Source organism: Camponotus floridanus, unplaced genomic scaffold (assembly GCF_003227725.1).
Source record: "Camponotus floridanus strain SB8 unplaced genomic scaffold, Cflo_v7.5 scaffold2, whole genome shotgun sequence".
Classification (NCBI taxonomy): Eukaryota; Metazoa; Arthropoda; class Insecta; order Hymenoptera; family Formicidae; genus Camponotus; species Camponotus floridanus.
In genome coordinates this window covers 6,531,423-6,545,765 of record NW_020229325.1, presented here as the reverse complement: position 1 = coordinate 6,545,765, position 14,343 = coordinate 6,531,423, and the positions used below count along the sequence as shown (strand labels likewise).

General features: G+C 33.9%; 3 protein-coding genes across 5 annotated transcripts; 1 reads left to right on the top strand and 2 right to left on the bottom strand.

Annotated features, from left to right (window-relative positions):
- Positions 1 to 999: 999 nt before the first annotated feature.
- LOC105257767 lies at positions 1,000 to 5,898 on the bottom strand. Its single transcript, XM_011268619.3, has 7 exons — positions 5,596 to 5,898; positions 3,312 to 3,977; positions 2,446 to 2,649; positions 2,307 to 2,373; positions 2,068 to 2,229; positions 1,863 to 1,968; positions 1,000 to 1,751 (listed from the first exon to the last, which is right to left on the bottom strand). Exons 1-7 carry the CDS (start codon positions 5,678 to 5,680, stop codon positions 1,653 to 1,655), a joined length of 1,389 nt encoding a protein of 462 aa, XP_011266921.1. The 5' UTR covers positions 5,681 to 5,898; the 3' UTR covers positions 1,000 to 1,652.
- LOC105257768 (xenotropic and polytropic retrovirus receptor 1) lies at positions 5,766 to 11,212 on the bottom strand. 2 transcript variants are annotated; one of them, XR_002192851.2, is made up of 12 exons: positions 11,024 to 11,212; positions 10,574 to 10,727; positions 10,200 to 10,456; positions 9,810 to 10,071; positions 9,550 to 9,725; positions 9,334 to 9,435; positions 8,918 to 9,155; positions 8,431 to 8,625; positions 8,189 to 8,358; positions 7,842 to 7,975; positions 7,260 to 7,578; positions 6,793 to 6,980 (listed from the first exon to the last, which is right to left on the bottom strand). XR_002192851.2 is itself a non-coding variant. In XM_011268620.2 (11 exons), the coding sequence occupies exons 1-11, from the start codon at positions 11,090 to 11,092 to the stop codon at positions 6,743 to 6,745; spliced, it is 1,995 nt and encodes a 664-aa protein (XP_011266922.1). In that variant the 5' UTR covers positions 11,093 to 11,212; the 3' UTR covers positions 5,766 to 6,742. The 2 variants fall into 2 exon arrangements, 1 of the variants encoding a protein (XP_011266922.1); XM_011268620.2 differs by lacking the exon at positions 7,260 to 7,578 and having other exon boundaries at positions 5,766 to 6,980.
- On the top strand, positions 11,046 to 13,938 carry LOC105257769 (methyltransferase-like protein 17, mitochondrial). Of its 2 annotated transcripts, none has more exons than XM_011268623.3 (10): positions 11,046 to 11,128; positions 11,658 to 11,788; positions 11,871 to 12,024; positions 12,124 to 12,517; positions 12,615 to 12,768; positions 12,856 to 12,999; positions 13,081 to 13,167; positions 13,256 to 13,394; positions 13,584 to 13,722; positions 13,790 to 13,938. In XM_011268623.3, exons 2-10 carry the CDS (start codon positions 11,732 to 11,734, stop codon positions 13,911 to 13,913), a joined length of 1,392 nt encoding a protein of 463 aa, XP_011266925.1. In that variant the 5' UTR covers positions 11,046 to 11,128; positions 11,658 to 11,731; the 3' UTR covers positions 13,914 to 13,938. The 2 variants fall into 2 exon arrangements, with proteins under 2 accessions (XP_011266925.1, XP_011266924.1); XM_011268622.3 differs by lacking the exon at positions 11,046 to 11,128 and adding an exon at positions 11,186 to 11,353.
- Positions 13,939 to 14,343: the final 405 nt, after the last annotated feature.

The window sequence follows — 14,343 nt, the reverse complement described above, 5'->3', positions numbered from 1 at the left end:
AAACACACGATTTAATTTGCATGTTGTACACACAGCTCATGCCATATTGACTTTCTTATATCACATAAAGCGAAAGATAACAAGTGGATAACAATTAGAGATAAGAATAACATATAATGTGATAAAAAACATTATGTTACAAGCAATTTGCTTCAATTCAGATAAAATTACTTATAGTATCACCGTTTAGAATACAATGCAAGCAATTCCGTACGTAAATACAATTTAAAAAAAGAGCACAGGCTTTCAAATATTTTAATTTTTTCCGATCGATTCGAAAGATCGATTCGAAATATATTTTTTTATGATAAATATATCTTAATAAAACATTATGACGCATAAAATAGTTTAGAACTCGTTAACTCCGTCGTTTGATCAAATATATACATCTCTCTGGAATTATTAATAAAATATTAATGCAGCATCAAATTGAATCCCCCTCATAGCTTTGTTCTTGTTAAAATTCGTTAGAATTTTAACAAGTTAAAATCGTTAGAATAGCAATTTTGTTAGAATAGTAATTCTACGAATGAAGATATTTTCACATTTCAATAAAATGTATACAATCACTTTTTATCGTGTATACATTAAAATGAATATATTTTGCAAAATGTCATTTTATATGTGTATATTCTAAGAAGAATGTATACGAGAAAGTGTATGTATGTGTGTTTCAAATTTCTCTGTGAAATATATAATCAATTATATCAATTATATAATTATACCATAATACTGTAACTTTCCGTGTACATTCCGACCGATAGTTTCAACAGATTCTCTCAATAACGTTTCAAATTAACATGGTCAATGTTTTTCTCTTTTTTACTTTCAAAGGAGTATAGTCGAAGAATAGACTTTGGTATACTATTGCAGCGAATATTCAATGGACATGTTCTGTCGAACATCCGCAGGAGATGCATTGAATTTCGAGCTGCATAAGCGACGGATGATGTGTCATAAAAAAATAATGGGGTAATCGTAGAGTAACTCTGTTCCTGCTATGAAAGTACAAACTATAGTACGTCACAACATTAGAAAACAGTTGGGTGTTCTCTGACAGACGAGCCATTTTGCACGTCGATTCGTCGTCCTTTTTAGAGAATTCTCATTACTTTAACTCATAAAAGCGCTGTCGACAATTTAATGCTTCAATACTAGAAGAAACGATGTAGCGTTTTGCGCGGCGCAGAAAGAAAATGGTACATACATAGTGTTTTTTTTAATAATTGCCTTCGGAATATAATTATCTAAAAAAAACGTAATTTTTAGAATTAAATTTCTTCGAAATCTCTTTATTGAGATTTTGTAAGATCAATTCAATTCACATGGAATTACACTGATGCATCCTTGTTGACTTTGATTACCGTGCTTCGATTTCACGTATCAATGTAAATAGACGCTGATAAATGTTATCTTATTTCCGGAACGAAGGGTTGAACATCGGTCATTCTAGTATCGAATCGATTCCTCCCTCTCTCGTAAAATACATTGCCCCTCGCCCCATATATAAATATTAAAGTTGTGTATACACTCAAATATAATAGATAAACATTTCCGATATGGTACATTAACAGTGAGCTAAGCACCAGGGAAGATTTCTTCGAAATTGCGCGCGCGTGGTTGATTTTTTCTCTTTTTCTACTTTACTGAAACTATATGTGGTCCTCTTCTTTGTTGTTGCTTTGCACAGCCGGTGTCGCTGGAGTAGGATCGTCATGGAACATCGGGTTCTTCACCTCCATCTCGCCCGTCTTTAACATATAAATCATTGAAGCCGCTGTTAGGATTAATTTGAGATTATGGGAATAAACGTTAAAGATTTTGAGTATGAAAAAATTTATATACAGTTGGAAAAAACTTACAGAAGCAAGTCCCGGGCATTCATAAACGGTGTAGTCACCCTCCTCGTTCTCCTCGTCGCTTTCTGCTTCCGAAAGGGAACCTGGGTCTCTTGTTGCAGAAGTGCGACTGCAACAAACAACGTTTTCCTTTATAATACCATTCTTTAAAAAAAAATTTAAGTACTTGTTTCGTTTTCTTTCTTTCTTATATAGAACTAGAATTCACTTTTCCATGGCGATAATTTGTTGTTTCTGATGTTGGAAATGGTACATCTGGGCGGACTGGGCGAGTCTCTGGTCACCGGAAGGCGACACATCCTTGTTCGGTCCTGTTACGCCATAAGCAGGATATTCTATATCCGCTGCAGCTTTCGCACCACGTTGTAGTCTAACACATAAAACAAAACGCTGCAAAAAAAGCAGAAAACGTGCGTCAACCTAGTCAATCATTGTAACTGGCATTACCTGCACCATGTTAAACTGATCAATACCAGAGCGAACATCGCTGCTGCGCTGCAACCGGCAACTATGGCTGAAAAAAAATATATTAATCATGTCGATCAATTCATTTTTTTGCATATTTTCACAATTTTTTTCTGCTTACCGATGAAATAGATATCATTATTTAAGTTATAATTCATAGGCTCTATCAACGGATGATATCCCTCTGATCTGTCTGATTTCGATCCGGTATCAAGTCGTACGATCAATTCCTTCGGTGTCTGGTCGATATTTCGAATATCGTCCTCATGCTTTATCATTATTGACTCTTTCTTAACCGCCTCTTCCTCTTGTCGATTTACGTCGTCTACGGGTTAGGTATTATTACATAAATACAAAGTTTTAATTCCATTTATAGAGAGTGTCTTTGAAAAAGAAGCAAAAATAGCAACTATATCAATAGATCAATGTGTTTATAAAAAGGAAAAGTTTAAAAAAGAAAGGGTTAAAAAAGACTAGAGCTTATTAAAGCTTGTATAAACTTGAATTGACGTAATTCGATTCTTTTCAAGATTCTAGGGCAATGCTTCTCAAACTAGTCTCCTTAGACTAAGATCAAGGGATTCGCGAGGTGAAAACTTGTAGCGATTTAAAAAATTACTAAATATGTAACAAAAAAATTTGATAATAATCTGCATCTTTTCTAATAAGAAAATTCAATAGAGATGTATAAAGAAGTAATAATACGTATCAAAAAATTATTTTTTGTTTTATTACATTCCAAATTCTTTATACAAGAAAATCAAATATATCTTGTGAATTTATTTTTCTCTATCTAATTATTCGAATATTATATATTTTTAAATTAAGATACATATCAGAGAACTCGTAATTCAACTTTGAATAGGTAAAAATCCTTCAAATAAGTTTTGTATTCTTTGCAGGACTTCGTTCGCTAAAATAGATTGAGAAGCATTGCTCTCTAGGACAAGAGCAATTAATAGAAGATCAATCAGCGCGAATGTTTACCTGATGAAAACGGCGCTTTGTCGTAGTATCTGGGATCGTTCGGAGCCACCGCAAACGGATGTTTCTCCTCGAGATTCGAGTTGTCAAACTCGTACGTAAATTCCGGCTCGGTGGCCTCTGTCGGTCGTGCTGTTTTTCTTCCGCCCTCGTGATGCCACGAGATGCCCGCGGGATTGTGATCTATATACTTGTGAAAAGTGTCCACAACAGATTCGTCCATCGCTCTTCCTCTATCCACATTGAAGGTCTGTCTGTACTCAAGATCCTTGGAGAAGTGACCGTTACTGTTCATCTCGTCTGGCTGCTTTTCTTCGGGATAGTCCGAGTACTTGTGATCTAGATTGCGAAAGTATTCTGAATTCTGTTTCACGATCTGGTCGGCGATCGAATCGTGATAATTGGGCGGATGATAATAATGCTTCAGCCATGCGTTCAACTTCTGATTCAGGCTCTCCTCGGCGGCCTTCCTGTCGGTTAAATACTCGATGAGGCGTTCCTCCTGACGGTTCAGTTGCTGAAAATCGCTGTGCTTCTTGTGCACAGGCGATAGAAACGTGGTCAGATGCGAGCGATGAAGACGCTGCTGAAGACGATGCGCCTCCAGATAATGGATCAGGTGCTTCAGCGCGATGTCGTCCGACATCGATGACGTCTCCGGGAGCGCATCTGCATAACGTTTAAAGAAATGGAAACTGCGTTCTCGTTTTCGCGCTGCGCTTTTACCAATTAATATCGACGATACTAATTATCAGTACTAATTCAAAAAATCAGTAATAATTATCACTTTATTCTAATGGCTAATTCTAACATGAAATTCGCGCTTAATGATGAGAAGATAAAAGTTACGAGTGGCGATGAAAATTGAAGTCGCTCGAGTTTTATATGTATTTAATCCTTAAATATCAAGCTTACTGCTACAGGTTGACTACTTACTACCATTACTATTAAAGTAATGATTCTCCTTATTAAAAAATTGTTTTATCTTTTCAATCATATCATTTTTTTTCTCATTATGTTTTTCAAAAAAATGTTATTCCTTTTAAATAAGAAAAAAAATCATGTTATATTAATTGTGATGTGAACCTTTTAACATTTGATGTACGACGTAAGAACATAAATTTATACAGAAAATAAATTCTCTTTTCAAATAATGAAAATTTCCTACATGACGAGATATTGATCAGGGAAATAGAAATTGATAGTGGATATTTGCTTATGTCATAATCGCATTAGCTTTTAATTCTAGTCTATCCGATTAATGCAAACTGAAATATCGTGAGTTAAACCGGAGTTGTATCGAGTTCTATTTGAATTCTTATCATCCAACTTCCGTTTTTGCTAGCACGTAGAAACGAGTTTCCTGCGGTCAAGATATAACACGTATTCCGCGATAACGCCGACCACTAGAGAAAAAAAGCTTTAAAATTTAAAAACATGCTTTAAAATTTAAAAACATGTCTTAAAACTTTTTTCGTAAAATTCTAAATTTTGTAAAAATCATTGACCGGTCAGCAAGGATTGAATCAAATCGTCTAATCACAAACAATCCCGCAATTTACTCTTGACCTTCAAGTCTTAATTATGTGATACGAGGAAAGATACTTCAGAGATGATGATGCTGCGGGTTATTTTCTTATCATTCTTACAAATTATAACAAGACACAAAGCCTTTTATTATAAATATAAATAATATATATTAATTTTATAATAGTATATTAATTTTTACAACATTTTCTAAAATTTTTCTTTTTTCCGAGTATTTTTATTTGAAAAGCATAAAAAAAATAGAGTCTCTAATATCAGCGTATTAAACTTTTATGTTTTAAATAAAACTTTCGATTTTTAGTAAAATAGAAAGTTTTTTTTTAAAGAAAGAATTAAATGTAACTATAATAATTCATTATATCACAGTCAGCTACTTTTCAAATTTTCTGTTTCTTACATACATTTCTCCAATACATTCCTGCAATATATTATTACTTAAGGGAAAAAATATTTTAAAAATATATTTACAAAAGATCTAGATCATCCCCTACTAAAATATTTAAAGACTCCTCCTCTTTAAAGACTGCTTTCCCTGTAACATATTTTTTTTCTCGCAGACCGATCAAGCGTATAAATTTGCACGAGATACTTCATTAATTAATGTGATTTCGACATTTCAATGGATCAATCCTTTTTAATTAACACGAAGGCTACAAGTGGCCGTCCTTCAACGTTACCGTGTCATTCCCCCTGGAGACGTTGTCTCCCGAGAACCGAATAGACTCTCTGCCTTACTTACTTCGATAGAAGCTGAGTTCGCCGATAGACAGACTTAGCAGGAGCGGCATCAGCGTCAGCCAAGTGCAGCCCCGCCGAAGGAGCATCCTCTCGTAGTAGTCGTCGTCGCTGCTGCTCGGCTGCCGAGGGCTGTCCGCACACGAGATGCACGACGATTCTATCGTCGTTCTATTCGCGTCTCCATATGCGAGAGAGCACGTCACTTCATTCAGGGCGGACGGCGAGCTTGCGCGGTTCGATGCGTCGTTTCATGTTCAATCAATAAACCGACCACCGCCGAGACTTTCGCCCTCCCACGTCTCGCCTTCGTCTTGTCTCTCTTGTCGCACGAGTACTCCAAGTTTCGTTCTTCGAAAACGCGATTCTCCCTCCGTCTTCTCCCTCTTGCTTCTCCTCTGCCGGCGATTAATATGGACGTATTAGATGTCATTAAGCTGCATGTGCCCCCACCATACCGCGCACCCGCATCCGCACATGTGAGGATTTGTTCCGGTTACTAGATTCGCTATAGTTCACTTTTCGTCTGCTGGGACGTTCACTCTTCAGAGTTCATTCGTTGTTAGATAACGTTTTCTCCAATTTATGATACGATGTACGTTTCGATGGTGGATACTGATGAATCTATTACTTCAGGATTGTCAGGAAGAGGATATCATTGAATAATGATAGTAATATCAAAGCGTTTTCAAATTGTATACTTTGGATGTAATGTCCGGTCTAGTAACGTGATGATACCCGTCTGGACGTCTGATTGTTCTTAGAAACATAATGTTTCACTAATGTTTCTTTTGTAACAGTCATTTATTTAGTCAAGGTACAATCGAAGTAAAAGTACATGAGTTGTTAACATCGATATAATCTCATTCTTTTGATTCATATTTGCATCATTTGATTCTCGATGACAAAGAACACTCACTTACTTAGATAATCTTTAATCACATCGATATATTAACGTATTTAATTAATGTATCTCACAATGAACATCAAATGATGATTTGATGTTTGAATCTTCCAGAATTTACAATCCAACACATTTTCCTACTTTTGTCAGTTTAATTAGCTTTCACAATAGTTGATGAAATCAAAACTGTAAGACGGAACAAAAATTGATTTAGCTATGCATAGTTAATGCATAAATAATCCTCGCCTCAATTGTCATCCATGAGAGATTCGCCTTTTAAGAGCAACCGAATCGGTTTGCGCTTCTCGTCAACTTTTTGCTTTCTCTTGCGGTTTATAACACCGTCAGAAGCGTCCATCATTCGCAATATCTGCGTCTGATCCGAACAGTCAACTGGTGCAACCGAGATGTCCCGCACGGCTCGAAACCTTCCGCAGTTGTTCAAATGTTCATTTTCCAACCGGAAAAAATTCCACATGAAACGCCTGTCGAACAAACATTGTAACATTATATGAGAGTTCAGTTTTTCTCAATCATTCTCTCTTTTTCCCTGCTTCACACACATACATTTTTAATATATATATAAGCTAATAAAAAAATTCACATATCATGCAAATTTTATAATACAATACGTCCAAGAGATTAGAAAATTGTGCAAATCTAGCGGTATTTTATCGAATTCAAAGATAAGTCGAATTTAAACATATCATGAAATATATAAATTAAATATCTTTAAACATAAAAATTAAAAAAAGACAAATTACAACGTATCAAACACTGCAATCATGGGAGTCCACTAATCGTCTTCATTGTTGTTATCGTTGTCGTCATTCGTGTCCATCAAACGGATCACGTTCCTGATATCATTGTCCTCGTCGCGTCTGATGGGTCCTATAGAGATATCCCGCACTGCTCGGAATTTGCCTACGTTGTATAGGTGCTCGTTCTCCAGTCGAAAGTAATTCCACAAGAACCTTCTAGCGACTTATTAGTATAAGGCGCATTGTTAAGCGATTAGATCGGCCGGTTTATCGTCGATTAAGTCGTGATTTTCTCGACTTTCGACGATTAATTATTTCGTTACTATTATACAGAATGATCGACATTAGAAAAGAGTCGCTTGAGGTAATTTCGAGTAATGCAAGTAATTGTATATTGCGTGCACATTATGAGTTTAAACATTAATTATCAAGAACAACGAGACAACGATAAAAATTAATGATTTGCATTCATTAAGTTAATTTGACAAATATTTCTCACATCAATTCTGACAAATAATTGCACATTCCACGTGCATTCGCGATTAAAACATAAATTTAAAACATGAATTTAAAGCATATACTTACCTGAAGACCTCCAATGGAGCGACGATGGAAACCATAAGATCTGCATGGACGTAACCCATCTCTGTTAGGGACAAGGAGAATGCCCATCCAAATCGCAAGATAAAATCTTCGACCATCGCAAAATAATAATAATACTGCAAAACAGAATAAAACTATGATAAATTAATCGTTATAAATTAATCGTTAAATAAATCAATCTTTTGCACTGAAATGACATGCATAACACAATTGTTATTTGTTTCAAATGTAGAAATGACGTGAATTCATCACTAGCGCAAAAAGTTTATGTTTCTTGTTATTAACATTACTAATGTTATTGATATGTAACGGATTTTTTTTAAACATACGGGTGACGAATAAACTATTTCCTCCCTAAGGAACTTATTCTCCCCAGGGTTACTGTCAAAGAGACCCCAATCTAATTTCACGTCCCATGTGTATGTGAAGCAAGAGCTTACTATGCTAACTGTGAGCCACAAATAAAAGTAAGGATTCTCAGTAGATAACGCGTAGTATTCTGTAAGAAAACAAATTTTGATAAATAAACATATTTTCAACATCTTTATGTTAGAAAAAGTAAAGGACTTACTCTTGTTTGTCAAGTGCAAATAAGAGAAAATGACGACGAAGAAGCTCGTTGCGTACTTTACCGCGTTCAATAAATGCGGATAAGCCTCTTTCGTATCCCGATAACGTCTTAAACATTGTGCAAATCGAAACCAAGCCGGTAGACACACCACGAACGGTCTCATCGACAATTCACGCATTATACAAGTTTCTGTATCTATTAAAAAAAAGAGAAGTGTATTGATATTTTAGGGAATTGTAGAAAAAAATAATTATATGCAAGATTTCTTATTAAAACATATGGAAATAAAATAAATACTAATGTATTTATTAAAAATAATTATTCAAATAGAATAATTAAAATATTTTATCGAATATCGATTAAAAATGTAAATAATAAATGTAATATAATATAATAAAAAATAACAGAGCATGTAACTCAAAAATTTCATAATATATTTATAATGTGACTCATTTTATTTCTATATAATGATATAAATTATACTCACCCGTAACATCGGTCCAAGAAGAATTCTGGAAATAGAAGCAGACGAAGTACTGAAAGTCCAGGAAGACTGTGTGAAGGGAATTGAGTTGATCAGCGAGCCAAAAGTCCGCAAAGCTCACATAGAAGAAGGGCGCGCAAAAGATGCGACCCATAACGCGTAAAGTCCAAAATCTAGCCTCGTGTCGCAACGTCCTGGTAGGATTGAACAGGAACAATGCCAATAGCATGTAGAATAGTACCTATAAAGAGCTAAGATCAATTCCTTATATAAAGAATTTCTTGCGCTATAAAATCGATCGATTATTCTTCCTGGTCGCGCTTTAAAATAAATGTCTTAAAAAATAGAGTAGCACTTATTTTTCGAATTCTACTCTTAAAAAAAAAATAAATATCGAGAGCAAAAATAGTATGACTTACTGGTTGAACAAACGGCGGTACACCCAATGTATCGCTATACAGGAAACCCAATATAGATATAGACCAGACCAGGCCAAGTATGGTTGCCATTTCGATGATGTGCTAAAAGTACATGCATCATAAATTCCTCTTATGCTACGAACAATTTATTCTTAATTTTAGAATGTTAACACAAAATGATTTTATCTTGATGTGTTCATTTAATTTTTGCCAAACCTGTTCTGATAAGTGATTGCGTGGATCAAGCTCGAATATCAGCACATGATTCACACCAGAAGATCTCCAGCCGTAAACGTTGATTCCCATGAGAAACAAGAACTCTATCATAAGAAGTGGTCCACGGTAAATCCGACACAATACTGTCCAATTGTCCTTCTTTTTGTATTGCATGGCTGTAATGTAATGAAATTTAAATAAAAAAATGAGAAAATATAATGCTCAATATATCGGATAAAAGGCAAACGCATTCTGCTTACCGGACAATATCACAGCTATGAAAAGAATTATAAAAGCGCCGGAGAAGAGGCCTACTTTAAATGTGATCCATGGAGAGAGGTGTTCTCCAAGCGGGGGCACCCTGAGCCGCTTCATGGCTCGTTGACGATCACCATGCTCTAGATCTCGAGTCACCAGAGCCTCGGTCTCCACAATGAGCCTATCTATATCCTTACGCGTATGGAATACCGCCGTATCGACATGCTCTGCACGCCATTTGGCACCAATGTCAACATTTAAAAGCTACAAACATTATATTATGCACATATATTAATCTCTTGATCACAAAATAAATTCTCAAAACAGCCTTTTTCTAATTCTTTTATTTTTTTAAAATTATTTATGCTCTTGTATTCATCAAACTTATATACTTTATCATGCTTCTTCAAGATTTTTCGGAATCCAGTGAAATTCAGATTCTGGTAGTTTTGAAGTAAAATGAGGAAGAGATAGAACTCGGAAAAGGCCAATTTCAGTTCCTGGAGTTTGCGTGCTGACACTGGCTTCTTATGCAAAATGTGACTGCGATAGCGTGCCTTACGACTCTGAGCATCCTCAGAAACTGACAGAATCTCGCTCAAATCATTGTTAAGCGTGGAAAATCTACGTGTCGCTTCTGCCAGTTTTTCTGAAAAGAAATTAATATTACTTGTACATCTCCCTGTATATAATATCTATTAGAATATTTTTTAACAGAAATATAATATTAATAAAGATTTATTTAAAATAAATTCATAAAATTTACCAGAATAGAAGGTATTTATTTTAGCCAATTCCTTGTCACAATAATGGAAAAACTTCTCATCAAATTTGCTAAAGTAGCTTTCCAAAACATGTGCTTCGCTTACATCTGCCGATGGAGCCTGCTCCACTGCAGCGTACAGAAGGGCCTTCATTTCCTATCGCATAATTATGAAATTATACAAAGTATTAGAGATATCAGATGTTTAAAGATACCTAGATATTTAAAGATATTTATTAAAAATTTTGCAAATATAATATATGTAATTGCACTGTAATAAAACACAAAATATGTATTCGAGGATTCATATACGCTTAGTCGACGGTTTTATAAATTATTTATTATTTTTCTCTGTTCATCATTGAAGTAGCTGTCGCGAAATCGTGTACGCATAAAACCTATACAATACCTGTACAATACCAAGAATTTTTTTTATTTACAAAATTTTCGTACCTCGTAGTTGATGTATTGTTTTCTCCATTCCGGTGTAATGTGAGCGCTCAGATGCTCCGCGAATTTCATACTTGAAGTGTCAATTTGCGGGACGATTCGCTACAGGTACACGCGATAATCGAATGTGTTGACACATACGCGAACAGGATTGTAACGAGTTATTTTCGGAGCTTTCATGTATTCGCCGCGAACGACGCATGTTTATACATATTTACAGGTTATGCATGCATCTAACCTTTCTTCGAAGACCTAGGATCTGGCACGGTTATAGAGATATTTTTTTCGCAGTTTTGTTACAACTTTGTTTTTGCACATGAGTTTTATTGGCAGGTGAATAAAGAGAATAAGAGTTTCTTTTTTCAAGAATTATATGACATTAAGATATAAAGAATTTGTAATCCACGTGACATACGAGCGTTTTGTGCACCTATGTGTATCAAAATATCTTCTCTTGTATCTGTCACAGGTATTCGACTACTTTGATGAGGAATATGCGAACTATCGTTCGTTAATATTGCTGAAATAATTTTTCGAAAATTATATGATATTAAGACATAAAGAATTTGTCCACGTGACATACTAGCGTTTTGTGCACCTATGTGTATCAAAATATCTTCTCTTGTATCTGTCACAGGTATTCGAGTACTTTGATGAGGAATATGCGAATTATCGCTCGTTAATATTGCTGAAATAATTTTTATTGCAAATATGGTGAAGCTAATTGTAACAAAGATACCATGTACAAGGATTGTTTCTTTACGCTGTGTGAGTATAATGCTATATTAATATTATCTGTTTAGATATATTAAATAAGATTTTTTAATTTGATACTGAGATCTGTATTCAGTTTTCAACAAAGCCAAAAGTTCTACTTGACGATGCAACATCCGCTTTATTGTCTAACAATGAGATTAAACATAAGCATCATCCAGGTATTATTAAGCCTAAAACACCAATGTTCCCAAAATGGGCTTCAAAGGAGATACATACAATTTTGAAAGGTACTTTGATTACATGTAACTTTCACTGCATAAAATACTTGAAATATTTCCAAAACATTTAAATATATTATATATATTATTCCATAATAATATTTGTAGAAAAACAAATAAACTTGAAGAAAATTTGTGAAAGTGCAAAGAAGTTGTGCCAATACTTGTATCAACGCTATCCACCGTTAGAACAGCATGAATTATTAGCAAAATTAGAGAAAGTAGAGAAACATTTGAATACTAATAATCATGGTGAGAAAATATCTGTGCAAGATATAGATTTCAAGAAAGACACAAAAGCCAGAAATATTTTAAAGCAACACATTTATAACTGGCAACCAATTAATTTTGATAAACTTACCTGCCTAACATATATGGCAGCCAAAAGTGTTCAGAATTATGCAGTTTCATCTAGCATTCTGAACGAGATTAAAACACGAGACAAGGATTTTAGGCCCGAGACATTCTTTGATTTTGGCTCTGGTATTGGTACAAATATATGGTAAGTATAAATGAATATGCCAATTATAGTTTGTGAAATATCTGAAACATAAAATGTAGAATTGATTAATGCAAAGAGAAAATAAAAATTGTTACAGGGTCGCATCTGAGATTTGGTCAGATTCATTAAAAGAATATTTTTGTGTTGAACCATCAGAATCTATGATTGAATTGGCAGAAAGATTAGCGGAAGCTGCCGAGCCTAAAATCAAAAATATCTTCTATCGCCAATATTTTCCAGTATCCATAAATGTAAGAACAATATTTATAAAAATAATTATACAACGAAATTTTTTAAAATTAAATGTATAATTTGAGAAATATCTTCATTATTTCTAGCCTACCTACGATATTGTAATGAGCGCATTTTCTTTATTTGAATTGTCGGGTCAGCAATCTCGTCTTGAAGCAATATTAAAGCTTTGGAAGAAAACTCAAAATTACTTAATCATTGTAGAAGAAGGAACTAATGAAGGTTTCAAGGTAGATTTATTCAATAATGATTTTATTTCTTTTATATTTTGCTCGTAAAATTTTCATTCTCATCTATTTTTTTTCTGAAAGCTAGTAAATGAAGCACGAGATTTCATCCTCAGATATGTAAACTCAAAATATAGAAAAGAGCGACAATTTGTTCACATTTTTTCCCCTGTGAGTATTGATTAGATAAATATAGACATTAGAGTAAAGATATAGACAATTTCGATCACAGTGCGCATCAGTTATATATATTTTTTAGTGTCCACATGATTTGAAGTGCCCGCGATTTGCCACAGACAATATTCTATGCAACTTTAGTGTTTTGTATCATCCATTGCAATTTCTGGGTGGACGGGAACACAAAACGCAACTATATTCCTATGTTGTGTTAAAGAAAGGTATATAACAAAAGTACAAACTGTTATTTGAATCATTTAAATAACAGTTCAAACTCTTGCAATTTCTAATGAATTGATTATCAAAGATAATCAAAGATAATCAATTCATTAAAAATTGCAAGGGTTTCATTGAGATATTACACAATATCTTTCCTACAAATGCAAAATTTTTGATTGAGATTTTTATAGATAAACGTCCCGAAGATGACGAACAGTGGCCAAAGATCGTGCAACCAGTGCTAAAACGTTCCAAACACGTGGTCTGTCGCATGTGCCTCGCTAATGGTGAGCTGAAAGAAGAAATATTTACAAGTTATAAACATGGAAAGTATGTACCAATATTAAAACTCAATATTCGAATTTATACAACAATTACACGAGTGTTTTATTGCCAGGAATATGTATCGTTGCGCAAGAAGCAGTAAATGGGGCGATAAATTACCATTACATTACGAACAACAGCCAGAGAATCTAGAAGAAAATGGCATACCTAATGAAACGACTACCACTGTAAAATAAGAAAATAAAGTTTTATTCAATATAATTTGTTTTCATCTCTTTTATCACATACATAAAGATTTTTCTTTTAAATCTGATTGAATTATAATATGCTAAAATAAGCAACGCACATTTTTTCCTAATTGATGTCGTATATGTGTATGTTTTCCAATATCTGAAAAATTATTAATGGAATGAATATAAAATCATGTTTTATTAAATTATTAATTTTCATATATTCTAATCGATATCGATCTTTAATGCTTAATGAACTTAGTCTTTTTACTATGTACATTATATGTGTGCACGTATATATAAATACTATGGTAATCATAAATCTGATGTATATATATGTGTATGTATATATACACAATATACAGGGTACTTTTTAATAAGTGTGAAAAATTTTAGGAGATGATTCTTTGTCAAAAATTAAAGGGGATTTTTCATA

Bases quoted from the DNA above. Each gene is read 5' to 3' on its own strand.
- LOC105257767 (XM_011268619.3), bottom strand. From the start codon at position 5,680: ATGCTCCTTCGGCGGGGCTGCACTTGGCTGACGCTGATGCCGCTCCTG. The intron at 2,374-2,445 runs GTAAGCAGAAAA...ATTTTTTTTCAG, and splicing joins TAATGATATCTATTTCATCG to CCATAGTTGCCGGTTGCAGC. The intron at 1,752-1,862 runs GTAAGTTTTTTC...TATATGTTAAAG, and splicing joins AATGCCCGGGACTTGCTTCT to ACGGGCGAGATGGAGGTGAA.
- LOC105257768 (XM_011268620.2), bottom strand. From the start codon at position 11,092: ATGAAATTCGCGGAGCATCTGAGCGCTCACATTACACCGGAATGGAGA. The intron at 9,436-9,549 runs GTTTGGCAAAAA...ATGTACTTTTAG, and splicing joins GCAATCACTTATCAGAACAG to CACATCATCGAAATGGCAAC. The intron at 8,626-8,917 runs GTGAGTATAATT...TTTTTTTAATAG, and splicing joins TTCTTGGACCGATGTTACGG to ATACAGAAACTTGTATAATG.
- LOC105257769 (XM_011268623.3), top strand. From the start codon at position 11,732: ATGGTGAAGCTAATTGTAACAAAGATACCATGTACAAGGATTGTTTCT. The intron at 12,769-12,855 runs GTAAGAACAATA...CATTATTTCTAG, and splicing joins ATTTTCCAGTATCCATAAAT to CCTACCTACGATATTGTAAT. The intron at 13,723-13,789 runs GTATGTACCAAT...TTTTATTGCCAG, and splicing joins ACAAGTTATAAACATGGAAA to GAATATGTATCGTTGCGCAA.